This window comes from Abramis brama, assembly GCF_963993115.1.
Source record: "Abramis brama genome assembly, chromosome: 19".
NCBI lineage: Eukaryota > Metazoa > Chordata > Actinopteri > Cypriniformes > Leuciscidae > Abramis > Abramis brama.
Window position 1 is genome coordinate 35309216 of NC_139981.1, and position 27500 is coordinate 35336715.

Consider the following 27500-nt stretch of genomic DNA (forward strand, 5'->3'; position numbering starts at 1 on the left):
CACACACACACCTCTCTCTCTGAGAGCACAGTGAACACAGTCTCTGTTCACACACACACACACACACACACACACACACACACACCTCTCTCTCTGAGAGCACAGTGAACACAGTCTCTGTTCACTCACACACACACACACACACACACACACCTCTCTCTCTGAGAGCACAGTGAACACAGTCTCTGCTCACACACACACACCGCTCTCTGAGAGCACAGTGAACACAGTCTCTGTTCACACACACACACACACACACACACACACACCTCTCTCTCTGAGAGCACAGTGAACACAGTCTCTGTTCACTCACACACACACACACACACACACACACCTCTCTCTCTGAGAGCACAGTGAACACAGTCTCTGTTCACACACACACACCTCTCTCTCTGAGAGCACAGTGAACACAGTCTCTGTTCACTCACACACACACACACACACACACACACACCTCTCTCTCTGAGAGCACAGTGAACACAGTCTCTGTTCACACACACACACACACACACACACACACACCTCTCTCTCTGAGAGCACAGTGAACACAGTCTCTGTTCACACACACACACACACACACACACACACACACACACACACACACACACTCTCTCTCTGAGAGCACAGTGAACACAGTCTCTGTTCACACACACACACACACACACACACACACACCTCTCTCTCTGAGAGCACAGTGAACACAGTCTCTGCTCACACACACACACCGCTCTCTGAGAGCACAGTGAACACAGTCTCTGTTCACACACACACACCTCTCTCTCTGAGAGCACAGTGAACACAGTCTCTGTTCACACACACACACACACACACCTCTCTCTCTGAGAGCACAGTGAACACAGTCTCTGTTCACACACACACACACACACACACACACACCTCTCTCTCTGAGAGCACAGTGAACACAGTCTCTGTTCACTCACACACACACACACACACACACCTCTCTCTCTGAGAGCACAGTGAACACAGTCTCTGTTCACACACACACACACACACACACACACCTCGGAGCGGATCTTCTGTCTGATAACATCTCCAAGATGTTAAATACCGTTTGACTAGTAACCAAAAGTCCAAATCATAGTCTCTCCTGCACCAATTTAACTGATATAAATACTAGTGTAGAACATTGCATTGAAACTGTGTCTATTCCTCGTTTAGTGAGATCAAATAATAAATCTACTGCAGGATCTAGGAAAAATCTAATTGTTATTAAAACAGAAAATGTTGCTATTAGTAAACAAAAACAATTTTTAAAGCTAGGTCTTCTAAACATTAGATCACTCACACCTAAGGCAGTTATTGTAAATGAAATAGTCACAGATAATAGCTTCGATGTACTTTGCCTTACTGAAACCTGGCTTAAACCAAATGATTATTTCGGTCTAAATGAGTCTACTCCATCAGGATACTCCTATAAGCATGAGCCCCGTCTGATTGGTCGTGGCGGCGGTGTTGCAACAATCTATAGAGATATTCTTAATGTTACCCAGAAAACAATTCCTTTGAAGTACTTGTACTAAATGTTACGCTCTCAGATGTTAGAAAAACATCCCTATTATCTCTAGCTTTGGCTACTTTATATAGACCGCCTGGGCCTTACGCTGATTTCCTAAAAGAGTTTGCAGATTTTCTCTCAGATCTATTGGGACGTCCCGCGTGACGTCACGCCATTTGGAGCAGCCATCTTGACGGAATAGAAAATGCTAAACCGTTGGTGATAATACTGCTCGTCGCGAAATATTCATCTATTCTTCTATCATGCCCGATGCTGTGATACCGATAGCCTGCTAAGCTTTTGTATGCTTTTAATGAAGCTCTGGTGTAGCGTGATGGGAATAAGTGAATAGCTGTAAATGTCACCGAACTCAATGTCAGGATGTTTTTCTACACATTGAATGCCTGTAAAAAGAACTTGTGGTGCTTCATATGGATCTATGATTCCTAATTCCTTTATCTTCCTCTTGTATATTTCTTTTTGTGATGACATGACGTGAAGAGTTAGCTGACGGCCGCTGCGCTAATAATAGTGGTCAGTGTTCGTCTAAAGTAAACCATTTTTTTTACAGTCTATGGTCTAAACCAGTGTGAACCTCTCGAACCATTAGTCCGATGGATTTCAAACTCGACAGGTGTCTCGCTACGGGCACGAGTAAGTGCAGTGCCAAGTTTGACGTTGTTTGGATGAGAAATGCAAAAGATATCGTTAAATATATCATTTTTAGAAGGTTGTGGTTTAAAAATAAACATTCTGACATCAGTTTACTTCTGAATATTATAGTTTGGTTCCAGAACGTGATAAATCCATTTTGATTAATTTGAGTAAAAATGTGTTTTCTTTACCAAGAAAGTGGCAAGATGAAAACCACTATTTAACATAAATAACATAAATTCAAATCCAGATTTTGATTTTCAAAGATTTATTATAAAAACTGATTATTTCCCCCCAAAAATGCAATAAATTCATGACACTTTTTTTTCCAAAATGCAATTAATCCATTGAATCAATATAAAAGTTATTTTTTATCATATTGAAACTGTTGAAATCAGCCATCGCTAAGAAATATCTCCTGAACTTTTTTGTTCAGCGATCAGCTCACAAAAACTGATTTTGCACGGGCACTTTGCACTGCTCCCTGAATCGACGCGCTTATTCATTTGTGGATGTAAACTGAATCTGTAAGTCAGCTATGCTGTTTACTTCTGAATATTATATTTCATTCTGGTGCGCTTAACGTTATCGCTACTGTGTAAATGCTATTCACCAACTAAACATATCCTTTTCAATGCGTTCACAGTCTCTTTCACGGGCATCATTTGTAGTTGCCTATTCACAAAATGTTTGCTCAAGCATAGCCTTTTCTCGGAGTTCACGTTGTGCTTTCTACCATGCACAAATAAAAATGTCACCGAACTTTTGCTGTGTAATTGTAACAATGTGCACTCAAACACACCAAACCAACAATTACTAAAAACACACTTAAAAACTGATTTTGCACGGGCATTTTGCACTAGTTACATGGTAACTTGCATATTACGTACTGCTGAAATATGTCATGCGGCGCCGCGTTATCGACCAGGCAGATCAATCCTTCCATCCACCATAGATAATTTCTCAAATTGCTTATCTGATCTGTCTCAGCTGCTGCCTGAACCCAAACAAACAGAGGAACTAGAGGAACTAACTAGCACTATGAGCACCATTCTCTCTAGAACATTGGATGTTGTTGCACCCATTAAATTAAAAAAGGTCAGAGAGAAAATTAAAGCACCATGGTACAATAATACTACGCATGTTCTAAAGAGAGAAACCCGTAATTTAGAGCGTAAATGGAAACAAACTAATTTAGAGGTCTTTAGAATCGCGTGGAAAGACAGTATGTCACGTTATAAAAAGGCCCTAAAAGCGGCCAGGGCTGAGCACCTCCGCAAACTAATAGAAAACAACCAAAACAATCCAAGGTTTTTATTTAACACTGTGGCTAGACTAACAAATAAACAGACGTCACCAGAACAAAATATTCCGTTACAGTTTAGTAGTAATGATTTCATGAACTTCTTCACTGAGAAAATAGAAAGCATCAGAACCACAATTGTAAACGTTCAATCTTCAATATAATTATAATTCAGCCTCAATTATCCCCCCGCAAGAACAATTACAGTGCTTTACAACTATAGAACAAAAAGAGTTAAATAAACGTAGCCTATCACTTCATCTAAAACAACAAGATGTTTATTAGATCCTATACCAACTAAACTACTGAAAGAAGTGTTACCTGTAGTGGAAGAGCCTCTCCTCAATATTATTAACTCATCTTTATCTTTAGGTCATGTTCCAAGAACATTTAAACTGGCAGTTATAAAACCTCTCATTAAGAAACCACAATTAGATCATAATAATCTAGCAAATTATAGACCCATTTCAAATCTTCCTTTTATGTCTAAAATACTAGAAAAAGTTGTGTCCGCTCAACTGGGCTCTTTCTTGCAAGAAAATGACATCTATGAAAAGTTTCAGTCTGGATTCAGGCCGCATCATAGCACTGAAACTGCGCTCGTTAAAATCACAAATGATTTACTTTTAGCTTCTGACCAAAGCTGTATCTCAATACTAGTTTTACTTGATCTAAGTGCTGCGTTCGATACTATAGATCACACAATACTCTTAGATCGACTACAAAATTATACTGGTGTTCAAGGACAAGCATTAAGCTGGTTCAGATCATACTTATCTGACCGCTACCATTTTGTCTATTTAAATGGAGAAAAATCGATCATAACTCCAGTAAACTATGGAGTGCCGCAGGGATCTGTGTTAGGCCCTCTGTTATTCTCAATATATATGATGCCACTTGGAAATATTATAAGGAAACATGGAATTAGTTTCCATTGTTATGCTGATGACACTCAAATATATATTTCATCACGGCCAGATGAAAACGCTAAATTATCCAAACTGACAGAGTGTGTTAAAGATATAAAAGATTGGATGACGCGTAATTTTCTTTTATTAAATCCAGACAAGACAGAGGTAATACTTATCGGTTCAAAAAACCGCCCACAAAACCTCTCACAATACAACTTTAACATAGTAGGATGTCCTGTTACTTTATCCTCTACAGTAAAAGACCTGGGTGTTATACTAGATTGTAACCTGTCTTTTGAAAATCATATTTCATGTTACAAAAACAGCCTTTTTCCACCTTAGAAACATTGCTAAGCTACGTAACATGCTATCAGTTTCTGATGCAGAAAAGTTAGTTCATGCATTCATGACCTCGAGACTAGATTACTGTAATGCTTTATTAGCCGGTTGTCCTGCATCCTCAATAAACAAGCTACTGTTAGTCCAAAATGCTGCTGCTAGAGTTCTTACTAGATCAAGAAAATATGATCATATAACACCGATTTTATCATCACTGCATTGGTTACCTATAAAGTTCCGTATTAATTACAAGGTATTGCTACTGACTTATAAAGCCCTAAACGGCTTAGCTCCAGTCTATTTAACGGATCTTCTATCGCCCTATAATCCATCGCGCTCTTTAAGATCACTAAATTCGAGGCTTTTGGTCATACCTAGGATATCCAGATCAACCAAAGGAGGGAGAGCATTTTCACATTTGGCTCCGAAACTCTGGAATAGTCTTCCTGATATTGTTCGTTGCTCGGACTCGCTCTCCCAGTTTAAAACTAGATTAAAGACGCATCTCTTCAGCCAGGCATTCATATAATACTTTTAATCTTACAGTTAAATCCGACTTCTAGTTCATAAACGCCAGAGGAGAACTGGCCCCCGACTGAGCCTGGGTTCTCCCAAGGTTTTTTTTTTCTCCATTAGGTCACCTGATGGAGTTTTTTCGGTTCCTTGCCACTGTTGCCTTTGGTTTGCTCAGTTGGGGATATTTGGGGATATTTAATTTTATTCTATCAATCAATAAATTCCACTAGAAACAAACCTTGTTGTATTATTTTAATTTAATACTGTGAAGCTGCTTTGATACAATCTGTATTGTGACTTGTTGACAATTGTTGACTTGACACACACACACACCTCACACACACCACAGTGAACACAGTCTCTGTTCACACACACACACACACACACACACACCTCTCTCTCTGAGATCACAGTGAACACAGTCTCTGTTCACACACACACACACACACACACACACCTCTCTCTCTGAGAGCACAGTGAACACAGTCTCTGTTCACACACACACACACACCTCTCTCTCTGAAAGCACAGTGAACACAGTCTCTGTTCACACACACACACACACACACACCTCTCTCTCTGAGAGCACAGTGAACACAGTCTCTGTTCACACACACACACACACACACACACACACACACACACACACACACACACACACCTCTCTCTCTGAAAGCACAGTGAACAGTCTCTGTTCACACACACACACACACACACACACACACACACACCTCTCTCTCTGAGAGCACAGTGAACAGTCTCTGTTCACACACACACACACACACACACACACCTCTCTCTCTGAAAGCACAGTGAACACAGTCTCTGTTCACACACACACCTCTGTCTCTGAAAGCACAGTGAACACAGTCTCTGTTCACACACACACACACACACACACACACACCTCTCTCTCTGAGAGCACAGTGAACACAGTCTCTGTTCACACACACACACACACACACACACACCTCTCTCTCTGAGAGCACAGTGAACACAGTCTCTGTTCACACACACACACACACACACACACACACACACCTCTCTCTATGGTCTCCCCTCTGTCCTCAATTGTTTGTCAATTCTTCCACTTCACTGAAATAATCATCAGAGAACAGTCACTGTTGTGTTCACATAAATATTAATATTATAGTAACAAAAGGACTCATAAATATACATAAATATAAATATTATAGTATATATTATAGTTCACATAAATATAAATATTATAGTAACAAAAGGGTGCACTGGGCAGTGTGTCTCCTCTGACCTGTAGTGATGATCCGGCCCGGAGAGGAAGAGCTGATCCCGGAGGACAGCAGGGCACACATGATGGCCTATGGAAAACCTTAACATAAATATATTATTATACCACTACTGAACAGCAAGCCATTATACATGTGTCCACACACGAGTACGCTAGCATGAGGAGCGGGACACACACACACACACACACGGTTCGGCACTCCTCTGGGAGAAGAACACCACAGGTGAACTGCACTTCACACTCAAGTGTACATTTTATACTTAACTAATATGGTAAAACAATGAGTATTAAGCAAGTCTCACAGTAATACAGTAGTACAGTAATCTACAGGTAAATCTTACACACATCAACATGCTTTTGTCATCTTTCTAAGTTTAATTAATGTGCTGGCTAGATTTACTTATTACTAGTGCAAAATGCCCGTGCAAAATCAGTTTTTGTGTGTGTTTTTAGTAATTGTTGGTTTGGTGTCCGTGAAAGAGACTGTGAACGCATTGAATTCAGGGAGCAGGCTAGGTTACTACAATTGATGGCCGTGAATAAAATATAATATTCAGAAGTAAACAGTGTAGCTGACAGAATGTTTATTTTTAAACCACAACCTTCTAAGTGCTTCTTTTACCGATATATTTAAGAAAACGCTATGCTACAAATGATGTCCGTGAAAGAGACTGTGATCGCATTGAATAGGATGTGTTTAGTTGGTGAATAGCATAGGCTACTATTACACAGTAGCGATAACGTTAAGCGCACCAGAATCTATCTATAAATTACAGAAGTAAACAGCATAGCTGACTTACAGATTCAGATTACAACCACAAATGAATATGAATTACATCCAATGAATTACATCCACATCCGTCGATTCAGGGAGCAGTGCAAAGTGCCCGTGCAAAATCAGTTTTTGTGTGTGTTTTTAGTAATTGTTGGTTTCTTGGTAAAGAAAACTATAATATTCAGAAGTAAACAGTGTAGCTGACTGATGTCAGAATGTTTATTTTTAAACCACAACCTTCTAAAAATGATATATTTAACGATATCTTTAGCATTTCTCATCCAAACAACGTCAAACTTGGCACTGCACTTACTCGTGCCCGTGGCAAGACACCTGTCGAATTTGAAATCCATCGGACTAACGGTTAGAGAGATATGTGGTTAACAGACACACACACAGACATACAGACAGACAGACAGACGTTTCTGTAATTTATAAATAGACTAGTGCAAAATGCCCGTGCAAAATCAGTTTTTAAGTGTGTTTTTAGTAATTGTTGGTTTGGTGTGTTTGAGTGCACATTGTTACAATTACACAGCAAAAGTTCAGTTACATTTTTATTTGTGCATGGTAGAAAGCACAACGTGAACTCCGAGAAAACGCTATGCTTGAGCAAACAGTTTGTGAATAGGCAACTACAAATGATTCCCGTGAAAGAGACTGTGAACGCATTGAATAGGATGTGTTTAGCTGGTGAATAGCATAGGCTACTATTACACAGTAGCGATAACGTTAAGCGCACCAGAATGAAATATAATATTCAGAAGTAAACAGGATAGCTGACTTACAGATTCAGTTTACATCCACAAATGAATAAGCGCGTCGATTCAGGGAGCAGTGCAAAGTGCCCGTGCAAAATCAGTTTTTGTGAGCTGATCGCAGTCAAAAAAGTTCAGGAGATATTTCTTAGCGATGGCTGATTTCAACAGTTTCAATATGATAAAAAATAACTTTTATATTGATTCAATGGATTAATTGCATTTTGGGAAAAAAAGTGTCATGAATTTATTGCATTTTTGGGAAAAAATAATCTGTTTTTATAATAAATCTTTGAAAATCAAAATCTGGATTTGAATTTATGTTATTATAACCTAAAGATGCTATGTGAAAGTTTGAAACAGAAAATAGTGGTTTTCATCTTGCCACTTTCTTGGTAAAGAAAACACATTTTTACTCAAATTAATCAAAATGGATTTATCACGTTCTGGAACCAAACTATAATATTCAGAAGTAAACAGTGTAGCTGACTGATGTCAGAATGTTTCTTTTTAAACCACAACCTTCTAAAAATGATATATTTAACGATATCTTTTGCATTTCTCATCCAAACAACATCAAACTTGGCACTGCACTTACTCGTGCCCGTAGCGAGACATCTGGCGAGTTTGAAATCCATCGGACTAACGGTTCGAGAGATATGCGAGTAACAGACACACACACACACACACACACACACACACACACACACACAGGCAGACAGACAGACACACAGACAGACAGACGTTTCTGTAATTTATAGATAGTCATTAAAACTCGGATTCATTAAATCATGGCCACGAATTAAGAACGTCGTAGTAATTAATAAACTAGCACATGAATTCTAAATTCTTGGGAATAAATTATTAATTCATAGTTAGCAGCTCTCACTTTGGCTATATAAACTTTGCTTCATTTAAACTTAATTCGGTAGTATCGGTACTCAGTCTGATTGGCCAATCTTAGATGAGTGTGTTTGGTTCGGGGTTCAGTAGGTGGGTCCTGGACCTGCAGGAGTAGCCCTCTCCATTACCCAGAAAACCCTTGTGCAGAACGCAGGATTACTTGGCTTTGGTCAAGGCATAGGGAAATATATTGCATATAATATTTTTTTTTTTATCATCCAAAATACATTTCCAGCGCAACAGTGCCTTTATTCACAAATACATGAGCATGAGCAATAACTACCAGCGACAGCATCACCAGTGTCACGTGACACTCGTTACGGGATGGACCAATCACAGCTGAGTGTGATTACTGACGGTCTCAGATCAGCCAGATGAATGATGACAGTACACTTGTTGATCAAATAAAACATTAAAGCATCAGTGGCTTGTGTAGACGATGTGGTGATGTAATTCAAGATATGTGATGATCATAAGATACATGTGGTGTAAACCTTTTATTAAGTTCAATTGCATGTGATATGACGTCATAGTCTAGATCCGTTTCAAATGAGTGTGTGAAGCTGTCATGTGCGGTATAATTATAGGCTTGCTGGACTTGATGCAGCTCTGCACAGACCGATCGCCGGCTGACTGAAGCAGTGCATGCTGGTTAGAAAATTTGTCCGACTTGGGCTGTGTTCCAGTCCAAAACTGTCATGCCCTTCACTCGCTAACTTCCCTCCGCCTCCATCTCGCTGACTTCCCTCCGCCTCGCTCACTCGCTAACCGCCTCCGTCTCGCTCACTCGCTAACTTCCCTCCGCCTCCATCTCGCTGACTTCCCTCCGCCTCGCTCACTCGCTAACCGCCTCCGTCTCGCTCACTCGCTAACTTCCCTCCGCCTCCGTCTCGCTCACTCGCTAACTTCCCTCCGCCTCCGTCTCGCTCACTCGCTAACTTCCCTCCGTCTCGCTCACTCGCTAACTTCGCTGACTTCCCTCCGCCTCAGTCTCGCTCACTCGCTGACTTCCCTCCGCCCCGCCTCCGTCTCGATCACTCGCTGACTTCCCTCCGCCTCAGTCTCGCTCACTCGCTGACTTCCCTCCGCCCCGCCTCCGTCTCGATCACTCGCTGACTTCCCTCCGCCTCAGTCTCGCTCACTCGCTGACTTCCCTCCGCCCCGCCTCCGTCTCGATCACTCGCTGACTTCCCTCCGCCTCAGTCTCGCTCACTCGCTGACTTCCCTCCGCCCCGCCTCCGTCTCGATCACTCGCTGACTTCCCTCCGCCTCCGTCTCGCTCACTCGCTGACTTCCCTCCGCCTCCGTCTCGCTCACTCGCTGACTTCCCTCCGCCCCGCCTCCGTCTCGATCACTCGCTGACTTCCCTCCGCCTCAGTCTCGCTCACTCGCTGACTTCCCTCCGCCCCGCCTCCGTCTCGATCACTCGCTGACTTCCCTCCGCCTCAGTCTCGCTCACTCGCTGACTTCCCTCCGCCCCGCCTCCGTCTCGATCACTCGCTGACTTCCCTCCGCCTCAGTCTCGCTCACTCGCTGACTTCCCTCCGCCCCGCCTCCGTCTCGATCACTCGCTGACTTCCCTCCGCCTCCGTCTCGCTCACTCGCTGACTTCCCTCCGCCTCCGTCTCGCTCACTCGCTGACTTCCCTCCGCCCCGCCTCCGTCTCGCTCACTCGCTGACTTCCCTCCGCCCCGCCTCCGTCTCGATCACTCGCTGACTTCCCTCCGCCTCAGTCTCGCTCACTCGCTGACTTGCCTCCGCCTCCGTCTCGCTCACTCGCTGACTTCCCTCCGCCCCGCCTCCGTCTCGCTCACTCGCTGACTTCCCTCCGCCCCGCCTCCGTCTCGCTCACTCGCTAACTTCGCTGACTTCCCTCCGCCCCGCCTCCGTCTCGATCACTCGCTGACTTCCCTCCGCCTCAGTCTCGCTCACTCGCTGACTTCCCTCCGCCCCGCCTCCGTCTCGATCACTCGCTGACTTCCCTCCGCCTCAGTCTCGCTCACTCGCTGACTTCCCTCCGCCCCGCCTCCGTCTCGATCACTCGCTGACTTCCCTCCGCCTCGCTCACTCGCTGACTTCCCTCCGCCCCGCCTCCGTCTCGCTCACTCGCTGACTTCCCTCCGCCCCGCCTCCGCCTCGCTCACTCGCTGACTTCCCTCCGCCTCGCTCACTCGCTGACTTCCCTCCGCCCCGCCTCCACCTCGCTCACTCGCTGACTTCCCTCCGCCTCCGTCTTGCTCACTCGCTGACTTCCCTCCGCCCCGCCTCCGCCTCGCTCACTCGCTGACTTCCCTCCGCCCCGCCTCCACCTCGCTCACTCGCTGACTTCCCTCCGCCTCCGTCTCGCTCACTCGCTGACTTCCCTCCGCCTCCGTCTCGCTCACTCGCTGACTTCCCTCCGCCTCGCTCACTCGCTAACTTCCCTCCGCCTCCGTCTCGCTCACTCGCTAACTTCCCTCTGCCTCGCTCACTCGCTAACTTCCCTCCGCCTCGCTCACTCGCTAACTTCCCTCCGCCTCCATCTCGCTCACTTCCCTGCGCCTCCGTCTCGCTCACTCGCTAACTTCCCTCCGTCTCGCTCACTCGCTAACTTCCCTCCGCCTCCGTCTCGCTCACTCGCTAACTTCCCTCCGCCTCCGTCTCGCTAACTTCCCTCCATCTCGCTAACTTCCCTCCGTCTTGCTCACTCGCTGACTTCCCTCCGCCCCGCCTCGCTCACTCGCTGACTTCCCTCCGCCTCCGCCTCGCTCACTCGCTGACTTCCCTCCGCCTCCGTCTCGCTCACTCGCTGACTTCCCTCCGCCTCCGTCTCGCTCACTCGCTAACTTCCCTCCGCCTCGCTCACTCGCTAACTTCCCTCCGCCTCCATCTCGCTCACTCGCTAACTTCCCTCCGCCTCCGTCTCGCTCACTCGCTAACTTCCCTCTGCCTCCGTCTCGCTCACTCGCTGACTTCCCTCCGCCTCCGTCTCGCTCACTCGCTAACTTCACCGCGTCTCGTTCACTCGCTAACTTCCCTCCGTCTCGCTCACTCGCTGACTTCCCTCCGCCTCCGTCTCGCTAACTTCCCTCCATCTCACTAACTTCCCTCTGTCTCGCTCACTCGCTAACTTCCCTCCGCCTCCATCTCGCTCACTCGCTAACTTCCCTCCGCCTCCGTCTCGCTCACTCGCTAACTTCCCTCCGCCTCCGTCTCGCTCACTCGCTAACTTCCCTCCGCCTCCGTCTCGCTCACTCGCTGACTTCCCTCCGCCTCGCTCACTCGCTGACTTCCCTCCGCCCCGCCTCCACCTCGCTCACTCGCTGACTTCCCTCCGCCTCCGTCTTGCTCACTCGCTGACTTCCCTCCGCCCCGCCTCCGCCTCGCTCACTCGCTGACTTCCCTCCGCCCCGCCTCCACCTCGCTCACTCGCTGACTTCCCTCCGCCTCCGTCTCGCTCACTCGCTGACTTCCCTCCGCCTCCGTCTCGCTCACTCGCTGACTTCCCTCCGCCTCTGTCTCGCTCACTCGCTAACTTCACCGCGTCTCGTTCACTCGCTAACTTCCCTCCGTCTCGCTCACTCGCTGACTTCCCTCCGCCTCCGTCTCGCTAACTTCCCTCCATCTCACTAACTTCCCTCTGTCTCGCTCACTCGCTAACTTCCCTCCGCCTCCATCTCGCTCACTCGCTAACTTCCCTCCGCCTCCGTCTCGCTCACTCGCTAACTTCCCTCCGCCTCCGTCTCGCTCACTCGCTAACTTCCCTCCGCCTCCGTCTCGCTCACTCGCTAACTTCCCTCCGCCTCCGTCTCGCTCACTCGCTGACTTCCCTCCGCCTCCGTCTCGCTCACTCGCTGACTTCCCTCTGCCCCGTGACTTCCCTCCGCCTCGCTCACTCGCTGACTTCCCTCCGCCTCCGTCTCGCTCACTCGCTAACTTCCCTCCGCCTCCGTCTCGCTCACTCGCTAACTTCCCTCCGCCTCGCTCACTCGCTAACTTCCCTCCGCCTCCGCCTCACTAACTTCCCTCCGCCTCCGTCTCGCTCACTCGCTAACTTCCCTCCGCCTCCGTCTCGCTCACTCGCTGACTTCCCTCCACCTCCGTCTCGCTCACTCGCTAACTTCACCGCGTCTCGTTCACTCGCTAACTTCCCTCCGCCTCGCTCACTCGCTAACTTCCCTCCGCCTCGTTCACTCGCTAACTTCCCTCCGCCTCGCTCACTCGCTAACTTCCCTCCGCCTCGCTCACTCGCTAACTTCCCTCCGCCTCGCTCACTCGCTAACTTCCCTCCGCCTCGTTCAATCGGATGTACGTCACTGCTTGTGTTGCATGAGCGCCCTCTACTGGCGGAGACTGCGGCGCTGAACTGGAACGCCCTAACCCTTGATCTCTTGAATCAGCTGTGGAGTTTATTTATTATTTACATTTTTTCCCCTTTAAGAATTTGTTTAATGCAGCATCCAAATGTATAAAGGCGTGTTTGGGTTATTTTAAATTAAAAAAATATATAATTAATATATCATAGAGTTGTTTGTTGTGGTGGTGATTAGACAAGCTATGTAGTGACGTCACAGTTGTACTGCATTGTGGGACATGTAGGTCCCTGAAGTGTGCATATGAAGTAGACTCGCTCCCTTGGTCAGAATCGAGGGAGCGAGGGTCTGTCCATATAAACTTCCCTCATCCACTTCACGAAGTGGAACGCACTTCAAAATGGCGGCAGGGATTCCCCCGAGGGGAAGGGCTTAGGGAAGTTCGCAAGTGCCTGTCTAAAAGTGGACTGGAACGCAGCCCTGATCCAGCGCCAACGCCACGTGACTGTGACGTGTGCCATCACAGCGCCGCGAGAGCGACTCGAGAGTAGCCGGAGGACTCAGCCAGCGCAGCTCCTCCAGAGTGGCTCACGAGGGCTGATGACGACACAGCTGGTCCACGATTGGCCGGATTCACCGCATGACATTCGAACACCTTTAGTTCCTCTAAAGCTCACAAATCAGTTTTGTATATGTATATGTTGAACTTTATTCTTGTTCAAACAGACGCTGTATGAAGCAGTACATAAAGTATTGAATGAAAATGTCTCTGAAACATCTGTGTATTATTTGGCAAATATTGCATTTATTTCACTTCAGCTGTGGTAAAGTATGCGAACACCATGCCTGCACGTACTCAGATACATACTCAGGTCAGATGTGTCTTTTGATTTGGGCCATTTCCTCTCCGCTGGCCTGAGTTCGGTCCGGTGTTCACGGAGAACCTCAGATCAGCAGGGGTCAGAGGGTCCAGCGCGTGCAGGCCTGGAGGAGAGAGGGCAGATCATGTCTAGAGAAGAGGTTAAGATGGAGCATACGGTATTCACATCCAGAGATGAGCACTGTGAGGGTGAGGGAAGAGAAGAAGACACAGCAGAGGAGAGACGGGAGAAAGTGAGCGCAGGTTTGGTCTGAGAGTGACCGGTGGGGGGGGGAGCAGGGGTAGAGAGTTGTAGACTGAAAGTAATGAGGAAATGATCTGAAACATGGAGAGGTCTCACCAGAATGTTGTCTGTGATGTCCGTGTGTAGAGCAGGTCCAGTCGGTCGAGAGTTGAGTATTTCCAGTTGTTAGAAATGAGAGAGTGTGTGAGGATGAGTGAATGGGACGCAGATTAGCAGTATTGCGCTGCCTTCTGCGCGTGATGAAAGAGCGTTGCCGAGAGACAACAGGAATGTATTGAAAGCACATGCTGAGTAAGGGTAAAAAAGGATAAAAGTGGGAAAGGAAAGGGAAAAGGAGATACTTAAGTGCCTTACTGGTGTTCTTGCTCGGTGGAGTCTCACAGGTAGAGTCGATGGTCTTTCCCCAAGTCGGTCTTCACACGAGAGCTGAACCCGAGAGCTGAACCCGAGAGCTGAACACGAGAGCTGAACCCGAACATGAGAGCTGAACCTGAACACGAGAGCTGAACCCGAGAGCTGAACCCGAACACGAGAGCTGAACCCGAACACGAGAGCTGAACCCGAGAGCTGAACCCGAACACGAGAGCTGAACCCGAGAGCTGAACCCGAACACGAGAGCTGAACCCAAGAGCTGAACACGAGGGCTGAACACGAGGGCTGAACACAAGAGCTGAACCCGAACACGAGAGCTGAACCCGAACACGAGAGCTGAACACGAGAGCTGAACCCGAACACGAGGGCTGAACACAAGAGCTGAACCCGAACACGAGAGCTGAACCCGAACACGAGAGCTGAACACGAGAGCTGAACCCGAGAGCTGAACCTGAGAGCTGAACCCGAGAGCTGAACCCGAGAGCTGAACACGAGAGCTGAACCCGAGAGCTGAACCCGAGAGCTGAACCCGAGAGCTGAACACGAGGGCTGAACACGAGAGCTGAACCCGAGAGCTGAACACAAGAGCTGAACCCGAACACGAGAGCTGAACCCGAGAGCTGAACCCGAGAGCTGAACAGGAGAGCTGAACCCGAGAGCTGAACACGAGAGCTGAACACGAGAGCTGAACACGAGAGCTGAACCCGAACACGAGAGCTGAACACGAGAGCTGAACCCGAACACGAGAGCTGAACACGAGAGCTGAACCCGAGAGCTGAACCCGAGAGCTGAACCCGAGAGCTGAACCCGAGAGCTGAACCCGAGAGCTGAACACGAGAGCTGAACCCGAGAGCTGAACCCGAGAGCTGAACCCGAGAGCTGAACACGAGAGCTGAACCCGAGAGCTGAACCCAAGAGAGCTGAACACGAGAGCTGAACCCGAGAGCTGAACCCGAGAGCTGAACCCGAGAGCTGAACCCGAGAGCTGAACACGAGAGCTGAACACGAGAGCTGAACCCGAACACGAGAGCTGAACCCGAGAGCTGAACCCGAACACGAGAGCTGAACCCGAACACGAGAGCTGAACCCAAGAGCTGAACACGAGAGCTGAACACGAGAGCTGAACCCGAACACGAGAGCTGAACCCGAGAGCTAAACCCGAGAGCTGAACCCGAGAGCTGAACCCGAGAGCTGAACCCGAACACGAGAGCTGAACACGAGAGCTGAACACGAGAGCTGAACCCGAACACGAGAGCTGAACCCGAGAGCTGAACCCGAACACGAGAGCTGAACCCGAACACGAGAACTGAACCCAAGAGCTGAACACGAGAGCTGAACACGAGAGCTGAACCCGAACACGAGAGCTGAACCCGAGAGCTAAACCCGAGAGCTGAACACGAGAGCTGAACACGAGAGCTGAACCCGAACACGAGAGCTGAACCCGAGAGCTGAACCCGAACACGAGAGCTGAACCCGAACACGAGGGCTGAACACGAGAGCTGAACCCGAACACAAGGGCTGAACACGAGAGCTGAACACGAGAGCTGAACCCGAACATGAGAGCTGAACCCGAGAGCTAAACCCGAGAGCTGAACCCGAGAGCTGAACCCGAACACGAGAGCTGAACACGAGAGCTGAACCCGAACACGAGAGCTGAACCCGAGAGCTGAACCCGAGAGCTGAACCCGAGAGCTGAACCCGAGAGCTGAACCCGAGAGCTGAACACGAGAGCTGAACCCGAGAGCTGAACACAAGAGCTGAACCCGAGAGCTGAACCCGAACACGAGAGCTGAACCCGAGAGCTGAACCCGAACCCGAGAGCTGAACCCGAGAGCTGAACACGAGAGCTGAACCCGAGAGCTGAACACGAGGGCTGAACCCGAGAGCTGAACCCGAGGGCTGAACCCGAGAGCTGAACCCGAGAGCTGAACCCGAGAGCTGAACCCGAGAGCTGAACCCGAATACGAGAGCTGAACACGAGAGCTGAACCCGAACACGAGAGCTGAACACGAGAGCTGAACCCAAACACGAGAGCTGAACCCAAACACGAGAGCTGAACCCAAACACGAGAGCTGAACCCAAACACGAGAGCTGAAGCCGAACACGAGAGCTGAACCCGAACACGAGAGCTGAACCCGAACACGAGAGCTGAACCCAAACCCGAGAGCTGAACCCGAGAGCTGAACACGAACACGAGAGCTGAACACGAGAGCTGAACCCGAGAGCTGAACCCGAGAGCTGTGAACCCGAGAGCTGAACCCGAACCCGAGAGCTGAACACGAGAGCTGAACCCGAGAGCTGAACCCGAGAGCTGAACCCTTCTAGAGCTGATATAATGCTTCCACCACTTGAGTGAGGACAGCTGTCTCGGCCCAGCAATTAAGCAAATAATCCGAAAATGGGAGAAATCGAGACTAATGCTGGGAGGCGACACTTATGCCTGGATCAGACTGGAGAAGGTTCAGTGGAGAAGAAACATGTCAGACTACACGTTGCTTTCCGACCAGTCATCATGTGCCGTCTCACACACACATTCACTCTCACACACATACACACACACGCACTCACTCAGTCACACACACACACACACACACACTCTCACGCTCTCTCTCTCTCTCTAGCTCACTCACTCACACAAACGCACTCACTCACGCTCACTCACTCACACACACACACACACACACACACTCTCTCTCTCTCTAGCTCACTCACTCACACAAACGCACTCACTCACGCTCACTCACTCACACACACACACACACACACACACACTCACTCTAGCTCACTCACTCACTTGCGCACACACACACACTCACTCGCTCACTCACTCTCGCGCACACACACACACTCGCTCACTCACACACACACACTCTCTCTCTCTCTCTCTAGCTCACACAAACGCACTCACTCCCGCTGCACAGTGTGTGCGAGTGAGTGTGCGCGCGAGTGAGTGAGTGCGTTTGTGTGCGCGAGTGAGTGTGTGTGCGAGAGTGAGTGAGTGTGTGTGTAAGCGAGTAAGTGAGCAAGCGAGAGTGAGTGTGTGTGCGCGAGTGAGTGAGCGAGTGAGACTGAGCGAGTGTGTGTGCGCAAGTGAGCGAGTGTGTGTGAGTGTGTGCGCGAGTGAGTGAGTGAGCGAGTGTGTGTGAGTGTGTGCACGAGACACACACACACACTCTCTCTCTCTCTCTCTAGCTCACTCACTCACATATACACACACGCACTCACTCACTCAATCACACACACAAACACACACTCTCTAGCTCACTCTCTCACAAACGCACTCACTCACTCACGCTCACTCACACACACACACACACACTCATTCACTCGCGCACACACACACACACACTCACTCACTCACTCGCGCACTCACTCACTCACTCACACACACACACACACTCTCTCTCTCTCTCTCTATCTCACTCACACAAAAGCACTCACTCACACACACTCACTCACACACACACACACTCTCTCTCTCTAGCTCACTCACTCACACAAACGCACTCACTCACTCACACTCACACACTCACTCACTCACTCACACACACACACTCGCGCACACACACATTCACTCACTCACTCACTCAATCACACACACACTCACGCGCACGCACACACACGCACACTCTCGCTCACTCACTCGCGCACACACACACACACACTCTCGCCCACTCACTCGCACACACACACACACTCACTCACACACACACACACACACACACACACACACTCACTCACACAAACTCACTCACTCTCTCTCGCTCACTCACTCACACACACACACACACACACACTTGCTCACTCACTCACACACACAAACACACTCACTCACACACACACACTCTCGCTCACTCACTCACTCACACACACACAAATGCACTCACTCACACACTCGCTCACTCACACACTCGCTCACTCACTCACTCACTCACACACACACACACACACACTCACTCACTCACACACACTCGCTCACTCACTCACTCACTCACACACACTCGCTCACTCACTGGCACACACACACTCACTCTCGCTTGCTCACTCACTCACTTGCGCACACACTTACACACACTCGCTCACTCACTCACTGGCACACACACACACTCGCTCACTCACTCACTGGCACACACACACTCACTCACTCGCGCACACACACACACACTCACTCTTGCTCGCTCACTCACTCGCGCACACACACACACACACTCACTCTCGGACACACACTCACTCGCGCACACAAACGCACTCACTCGCGCACACAAACGCACTCACTCACACACACACTCACTCACTCACTCACACACTCGCTCACTCGCTCACTCACTCACTCACACACACTCGCTCACTCACTCACTCACTCACTCACTCACTGACACACACACACTCACTCTCGCTCGCTCACTCACTCACTCGTGCACACACTCACACACACTCGCTCACTCACTCACTCGCGCACACACTCGCTCACTTGCGCACACACACTCGCTCACTCTCACTCGCTCACTCACTCGTGCACACACACTCACTCTCGCTTGCTCACTTACTCACTCGCTTACACACACACACACTCACTCACTCTCGCACACACACTCACTCGCGCACACAAACGCACTCACTCACTCGCGCGCACACTCACTCGCACACACTGTGCAGCGGGAGTGAGTGAGTGCGTTTGTGTGAGCTAGAGAGAGTGTGTGTGTATGTGTGTGTGAGTGAGCGAGTGTGTGTGTGTGCGCGAGAGTGAGTGAGCGAGTGAGTGTGTGTGTGTGCGCAAGTGAGTGAGTGAGCTAGAGTGAGTGTGTGTGTGTGTGTGTGTGAGTGAGTGAGTGAGCGTGAGTGAGTGCGTTTGTGTGAGTGAGTGAGCTAGAGAGAGAGAGTGTGTGTGTGTGTGTGTGTGTGAGAGTGAGTGAGCCTGAGTGAGTGAGTGCGTTTGTGTGAGTGAGTGAGCTAGAGAGAGAGAGAGAGCGTGAGAGTGTGTGTGTGTGTGTGTGTGTGTGACTGAGTGAGTGCGTGTGTGTGTATGTGTGTGAGAGTGAATGTGTGTGTGAGACGGCACATGATGACTGGTCGGAAAGCAACGTGTAGTCTGACATGTTTCTTCTCCACTGAACCTTCTCCAATCTGATCCAGGCATAAGTGTCGCCTCCCAGCATTAGTCTCGATTTCTCCCATTTTCGGATTATTTGCTTAATTGCTGGGCCGAGACAGCTGTCCTCACTCAAGCGGTGGAAGCATTATATCAGCTCTAGAAGGGTTCAGCTCTCGGGTTCAGCCCTCGGGTTCAGCTCTCGGGTTCAGCTCTCGGGTTCAGCTCTCGGGTTCAGCTCTCGTGTTCGGGTTCTGCTATCGGGTTCAGCTCTCGGGTTCAGCTCTCGTGTTCGGGTTCTGCTATCGGGTTCAGCTCTCGGGTTCAGCTCTCGTGTTCGGGTTCAGCTCTCGGGTTCAGCTCTCGTGTTCAGCTCTCGTGTTCGGGTTCTGCTATCGGGTTCAGCTCTCGTGTTCGGGTTCAGCTCTCGTGTTCAGCCCTCGTGTTCAGCCCTCGTGTTCAGCTCTCGGGTTCAGCTCTCGGGTTCAGCCCTCGTGTTCAGCTCTCGTGTTCAGCTCTCGGGTTCAGCCCTCGTGTTCAGCCCTCGTGTTCAGCCCTCGTGTTCAGCCCTCGTGTTCAGCTCTCGGGTTCAGCCCTCGTGTTCAGCTCTCGGGTTCAGCCCTCGTGTTCAGCTCTCGGGTTCAGCTCTCGGGTTCAGCCCTCGTGTTCAGCTCTCGGGTTCAGCTCTCGGGTTCAGCTCTCGGGTTCAGCCCTCGTGTTCAGCTCTCGGGTTCAGCCCTCGTGTTCAGCTCTCGGGTTCAGCTCTCGGGTTCAGCTCTCGGGTTCAGCCCACGTGTTCAGCTCTCGGGTTCAGCTCTCGGGTTCAGCTCTCGGGTTCAGCCCTCGTGTTCAGCTCTCGTGTTCAGCTCTCGTGTTCAGCTCTCGGGTTCAGCCCTCGTGTTCAGCTCTCGTGTTCAGCTCTCGGGTTCAGCCCTCGTGTTCAGCTCTCGTGTTCAGCTCTCGTGTTCAGCTCTCGTGTTCAGCCCTCGGGTTCAGCCCTCGTGTTCAGCTCTCGTGTTCAGCTCTCGGGTTCAGCCCTCGTGTTCGGGTTCAGCTCTCGGGTTCAGCCCTCGTGTTCAGCTCTCGTGTTCAGCTCTCGTGTTCAGCTCTCGTGTTCAGCTCTCGTGTTCAGCTCTCGGGTTCAGCTCTCGTGTTCGGGTTCAGCTCTCGGGTTCAGCCCTCGTGTTCAGCTCTCGTGTTCAGCTCTCGTGTTCAGCTCTCGGGTTCAGCTCTCGGGTTCAGCTCTCGGGTTCGGGTTCAGCTCTCGGGTTCAGCCCTCGTGTTCAGCTCTCATGTTCAGCTCTCGGGTTCAGCTCTCGGGTTCAGCTCTCGGGTTCAGCCCTCGTGTTCAGCCCTCGGGTTCAGCCCTCGGGTTCAGCTCTCGGGTTCAGCCCTCGTGTTCAGCTCTCGGGTTCAGCTCTCGTGTTCAGCTCTCGGGTTCAGCTCTCGGGTTCGGGTTCAGCTCTCGGGTTCAGCCCTCGTGTTCAGCCCTCGGGTTCAGCTCTCGTGTTCAGCTCTCGGGTTCAGCTCAAAATCACTTTCCAGAACATTCTCATTCACAGTTCCATGCTGGAGGAATGCTCTTCCCACCCTCATCCGGAATGCAGAATCCCTGACAACTTTCAAAAGACAGCTGAAAACTCATCTCTTCCTTAAGCACTTAACCTCATAAAAAAAAAAGTCTCTCCTTTTTCCTTTAAACCCTCGCTTATCGGCCTTATGCTACTCTGAATAATGCCTGAACTTCGTATTCTTGCGTTGTTTCTTGCCTCTTCACGATAACTCGCTTAATTTAGTCCTAATTTGTAAGTTGCTTTGGACAAAAGCGTCTGCTAAATGACTAAATGTAAAATGTAGTTATTAACTTAGGGGCCGCTAACATGACACCATTCTAACAGAAAACTCTTAAGTTCTTTCTCCGCAAACTTCAAAAACACGAACCAGTGAGAACGCCGATGGCGCACATGCATATTACGAGTTCAGTCTATAGGTATGTGTGTTTGAATATATGTGCGCAGGCGTGTAGTCCTTCCCTACTAATCAACCCTCAACATACTACTTTTCTGGCCTTAAAATTAATAATACCGTATTTTCCGGACTATAAGTCACACTTTTTTTCATAGTTTGGCTGGTCCTGCGACTTATAATCAGGTGCGACTTATATATAAAAATTAATTCAGACTGAGATGAACCAAGAGAAAACATTACCGTCTACAGCCGCGAGAGGGCGCTCTAGTTGGCGAGTTGTTCAGAAGCGAGTCGCGACACCAAGGATGAAGAAAATTCAATGGATTCAGTAATGTGGAATGAGATCGCGGGGGCTTAGTGAACTTGTTTACTGGTAACTTGCTTGTTGGACTCGCTGGCTTATGTTAATTTAGCCTATTCAGCCTCCCAGGTATATGTTCTTTATGCTATTGTGTAGCTGAATAACTGTTAATGTGTTGCGTTAACACACCGGACACCTACTCAGCCTGTTGTTCTGTGTGCTACTGTGTAGTTGAATAACTTGCCTTTCCAGATTAAATGTCTGTTCTTGGTCTTGGATTTTGTGAAATAAATTTCTAAATAAATGCGACTTATAGTCCAGTGCGACTTATATATGTTTTTTTCCTCTTCATGACGCATTTTTTGACTGATGCGACTTATAGTCCGGAAAATACGGTACAGAATTTTTATCACTTCCACGTAGCCACACGAACTGGAATTATCCAGACAACGCTTATTCTGTAGAGAGGTAAAGGGAGGGGAGGGAGGGCTTCACAGGGAGAGACTAGTGGACATTTCAGGACTGCGCTGTCGTCACGTTCAGGCGCAGGTCCTTCATCAGATCTGGATACGGTGGACTGCGGTAAACCTCGGGATAAACAGAGACACTAATATTAGCGTAGACGCCATTCTTCTTATGATGTAACGAGTACATCAGGATTTATGGGAAGTGTTCCTGGTTCCGGCTGACCTGATCTATGCAGCCTAACATTTAATTATAGAAGTCTATAATGTGTTATGTGAATGCTAGGTCAAAGAGATGTGTTTTTAGTCTAGCTTTGAACTGACAGAGTGTGTCTGCTTCCCGGACAATGGTAGGAAGACTTTTGGTGCTAAATAGGAGAAGGATCTACCGCCAGCAGTCGATTTTGATATTCTAGGCATTATCAACTGGCCGGAATTTTGAGATCGCAATAGACGTGAAGGACTATAATGCGTTAAGAGCTCGCTCAAGCACTGCGGAGCTAAACCATTTAGTGCTTTGTAAATAATCATAGGGAGCCAGTGCAGTGTTGACAGAACCGGGCTAATATGGTCATACTTCCTGGTTCTGGTAAGAACTCGAGCTGCTGCGTTTTGGACCAGCTGTAGTTTGTTTATTAAGCATGCAGGGCAACCACCCAGTAGAGCATTACAATAATCTAGCCTTGAGGTCATGAACGCATGGACTAATTGTTCCGCATTTGTCAATGAGAGCATATGGCGTAATTTAGATATATTTTTAAGATGGAAGAATGCAGTTTTACAGATACTAGACACGTGACTTTCAAATGAAAGATTGGTATCAAAGAGCACACCCAGGTTCCTAACCGACGACGAAGACTTGACAGAGCAGCCATCAAGTGTTAGACAGTATTCTATGATGACAGCTAGGTGAAAGAGGCTCTATGTGATGGGATTTATCTGACCTTGGTAACGTGAGGCCGCTAGCAGACGGTCGGTTTAGCCAGTCTGTCTGCTTCCTGACCTGAGGCCCAGATTGTCATGTTTGAGCTCTAAGACTATGTGCCATATTACTAGAGAGAAGAGCAGCACCATCCCAGGAGGGATGAATACCATCTCTTTTCAACAGGTCAGGTCTGCCCCAAAAACTTTTCCAATTGTCTATGAATTCTATATTATTTTGCGGACACCACTTAGACAGCCAGCCATTGAGTGATGACAATCTACTAACTATCTCATCACTCCTGCGAACAGGAAGTGGGCCAGAGCAAATTACAGTGCCTGATGTCGTACTTGCAAGTTCACACCCCTCTTTAATGTTAATTTTGGTGATCTCCGACTGGCGGAGTCGAACATCATTTGTGCCGACGTGAATAATAATCTTAGAGAATTTTACGATTAGCATTAGCCAGCACTTTTAAATTTGGGTGTTTCACTGAGTAGCGATGTCAGGTTAATGTGTGATGTTAAGTAATATATTTAGCAGTATAAACAACAAGGAATGATAGTAAATAATGATTAAAAACAGAAAGATATACAAAGCTTTCAGATGCACACCAACACAACAGCAGCAGAAGCAACGAGGCAGACAGGAGCACCTGTACAGACAAGTACTGCGGAGCTAAACCATTTAGTGCTTTGTAAGTAATCAGCAATATTTTAAAACGTATACGATGTTTAATAGGGAGCCAGTGCAGTGTTGACAGAACCGGGCTAATATGGTCATACTTCCTGGTTCTGGTAAGAACTCGAGCTGCTGCGTTTTGGACCAGCTGTAGTTTGTTTATTAAGCGTGCAGGGCAACCACCCAGTAGAGCATTACAGTAATCTAGCCTTGAGGTCATGAACGCATGGACTAATTGGTCAATGAGAGCATATGACGTAATTTAGATATATTTTTAAGATGGAAAAATGCGGTTTTACAGATACTAGACACGTGACTTTCAAACAAAAGATTGGTATCAAAGAGCACACCCAGGTTCCTGACCGACGACGAAGACTTGCCAGAGCAGCCATCAAGTGTTAGACAGTATTCTAGATTATTACGTGAGAAAGTTTTTGGTCCAATAATTAGAATCTCTGTTTTTTCGGAATTTAGAAGTAGGAAATTACTAGTCATCCAGTTTTTTATATCAGCTGTGCATTCCGTTAATTTCTTGAATTGGCAAGTTTCGTCAGGGCGTGAATAAATATAGAGCTGAGTATCGTCAGCATAACAGTGAAAGCTAATTCCATGCTTCCTAATGATATCTCCTAATGGTAGCATGTACAGAGTGAACAGCAGCGGTCCTAGTACTGAGCCTTGTGGTACGCCATACTGAACTTGTGATCGATGAGACATCTCTTCATTTACTGCTACAAACTGATAACGGTCAGATAAGTATGATTTAAACCATGCTAGTGCAATTCCACTAATGCCAACATAATTTTCGAGTCTATTTAAAAGAATGTTGTGGTCGATAGTGTCAAATGCAGCACTAAGATCGAGTAACACTAATAGAGAGATACAACCACGATCGGATGATAAGAGCAAATCAGTCTAAAGTGCTGGAAAAGAGAGAGTTAAAAGTTTCTGTCGCAATATCAAGTTCTTCTAAGCTATCTGGGATGCTGAGATGATGAAACTGATCAGGAAGATTATTGATAAAGCAATCTTTAGTGGCAAGAAGTGATAGGTCTAACATATTTGTAACACGGAGTCGGCTTTGCAGCCTTGGCTAAATGAAGTTTACACGAGACTAGATAATGATCTGAGATGTCATCGCTCTGCTGCAGAATTTCAACGGCATCAACATCTATTCCGTGTGATAATATTAGATCTAGAGTATGATTACGACAATGAGTGGGTCCTGACACGTGTTGTCTAACTCCAATAGAGTTCAGAATGTCTTTAAATGCCAATCCCAATGCATCTTTTTCATTATCTACATGTATATTAAAATCACCAACAATTAGGACTTCATCTGCAGCCAGAACTAACTCTGATAGAAAGTCTGCAAATTCTTTGATAAGCAGAGAATCGAAAATAGCCTTACTTTGAGTCAAATAGTAAAGTGAACAACAGGAGAACTGGGCTGGGTTTCCCGAAACCTTCTTAACGCTACGTCGTTCTTAAGTTACACCTTAAGCTGTACCTTATCGTTAATACGTGTTTCCCGAAACGTTCTTAGTTAAGTATACCTTCTGTAAGTCATACTTTCGGAAGGTTGGTCTGGACCACTCTTAGCTTTACCTTATCACTGTTGCAGGTCTATATGAATATAATTCTGAAGTTTTAATACACCCAGACAGTGTTCAGTTAGGCTAATTCAAGTGTTTTCGTGCAAAGAATAAAATTGTCATTACACTGATTGTTGTTAGAATTTTAATTATATTATTATATATAATACGATTTTTTAAATTTATTTTAATTAAAGAGCGCTTTTAAAGGCCAGTGAAAGCATAGTCTACTGTCAGTTAAGTCCTATTCGGATGCTAATATTGTTTCTCATGGGCTCGTACAGTAAGTCGGTGATTTTAGTGCCATCCGAATCCATAATATCAGTGTTTTTTTCTCACCCAACCCGCGTAAAAATCCCTGGCCAAATTAGTACCTACTGTTTTTTGACAAACAGGTCGTGTGGTAATTTAATTGCCGTCTGAATCCACATCTCCGAGTTTACAAGAAGAGATTCAAAATTCACTGTTTAAATCCATTTTGATCACTGCCGAGCACCGTACGTGACGTACACTTTTATTTACTGAAATGCTGGAAAGTATTTACAAGAACAATATTTAATCGCAGCTCCACCTCAGTGAACAAAAATGGGAAAGAGAAGAAAGCACATAAAAATTAAAATGGTTATTATGGCAGCAATATATGATAGCCTACAATTTTAAAATATGTAGGCAAGGCTATTATAGGCTATTATAGTTTGGATTATTTTTTATAATATCCCATGAGTCCTAATAAATGCAATTTAAACTATTTCTGAAGTGCTTATTTTATAAAGAACACCGCTTTCTCACATAAACAGCCCCTGCACGAGAGAATAATTGATTCTCGAGCCATCGATATCAACCAATTCAGCACCATCACCACGGACAGCACCCGGTAACGTCGCACGTAAGAAGGTATATCTTAAGTAGCTTCCTAAGGTATAGTTCGGGGAACACACCTAGAAATGGTATACCTTCAGTTAAGTTATACCTTAAGAGTCTTCGTAGCGCGCTAAGAGACAACGTTATCGGGAAACTCAGCCCTGGATATTAAAGGTATAGCGGAGGATTTTTTACTTCCGGGTGGATCACCTATACTATTGGTCCTCCTAATTGTCAATCATTCTTGTGAATCAATCAAACTTATTCAAAAAGTGGAGAGGGCGGGTCTTATCTAAAATTCGGAAAGATCCTCCACTATACCTTTAAGAAAAAAACACTTGCGCGCTCTTGCCGTATCCACGGACTGACCGCTGGTCCTTCAGGAGAGGGTAGACGTCTCTCTCTGCCTTCTGGGCTGCTTCGATGACTTGTTTGGCGTATTTCTGGAACTGGTTTTCCTCCTCAACAAAGAGAGCGATGTTCTTCGCCACCGAGTCTTTCTGTTCTTTTCTCGTACGGAGATCCATTGCATGTTTTTCAGCCTTTACAAAACCAGTGTTGCATTAGAGAGAAATTATGATTTCAGTGCATTAAATAAAACATATTATAATAATACCCACCATTTCTTGTATGTACATGTCTTGGAGTGCTTTTCCGTCTTCTTTAGCTTTTTGAGCTTTAAGCTGTTGCTTTTCCTTGAAGAGATTATCTGCTTCCTTCAGTGCATTCAGCGTCTCCAGAGATTTCTGTTTTTCTTCCTCTGCCTTTCGTTCCAGCATTTGCCTCTGATAAAGAGTTGAGAAAAATGTTTAATTCAATGAATGCATTTCAAATTATATATACTAGTGCAAAATGCCCGTGCAAAATCAGTTTTTGTGTGTGT

At 47.3% G+C, this 27500-nt stretch overlaps 1 protein-coding gene across 1 annotated transcript in view; it reads right to left on the reverse strand.

The window, feature by feature from the left end:
- Positions 1 to 27500, reverse strand: part of LOC311070012 (cilia- and flagella- associated protein 210-like) — a gene marked incomplete at its 5' end in the record, with an annotated part of 46457 nt that overhangs the window by 6153 nt on the left and 12804 nt on the right. Inside the window, 2 exons of the mRNA XM_084093641.1 lie at positions 26987 to 27159; positions 27238 to 27402. Coding sequence (XP_083949767.1) covers positions 26987 to 27159; positions 27238 to 27402 — 338 coding nt within the window. The remainder of the gene's footprint in view (positions 1 to 26986; positions 27160 to 27237; positions 27403 to 27500) is intronic.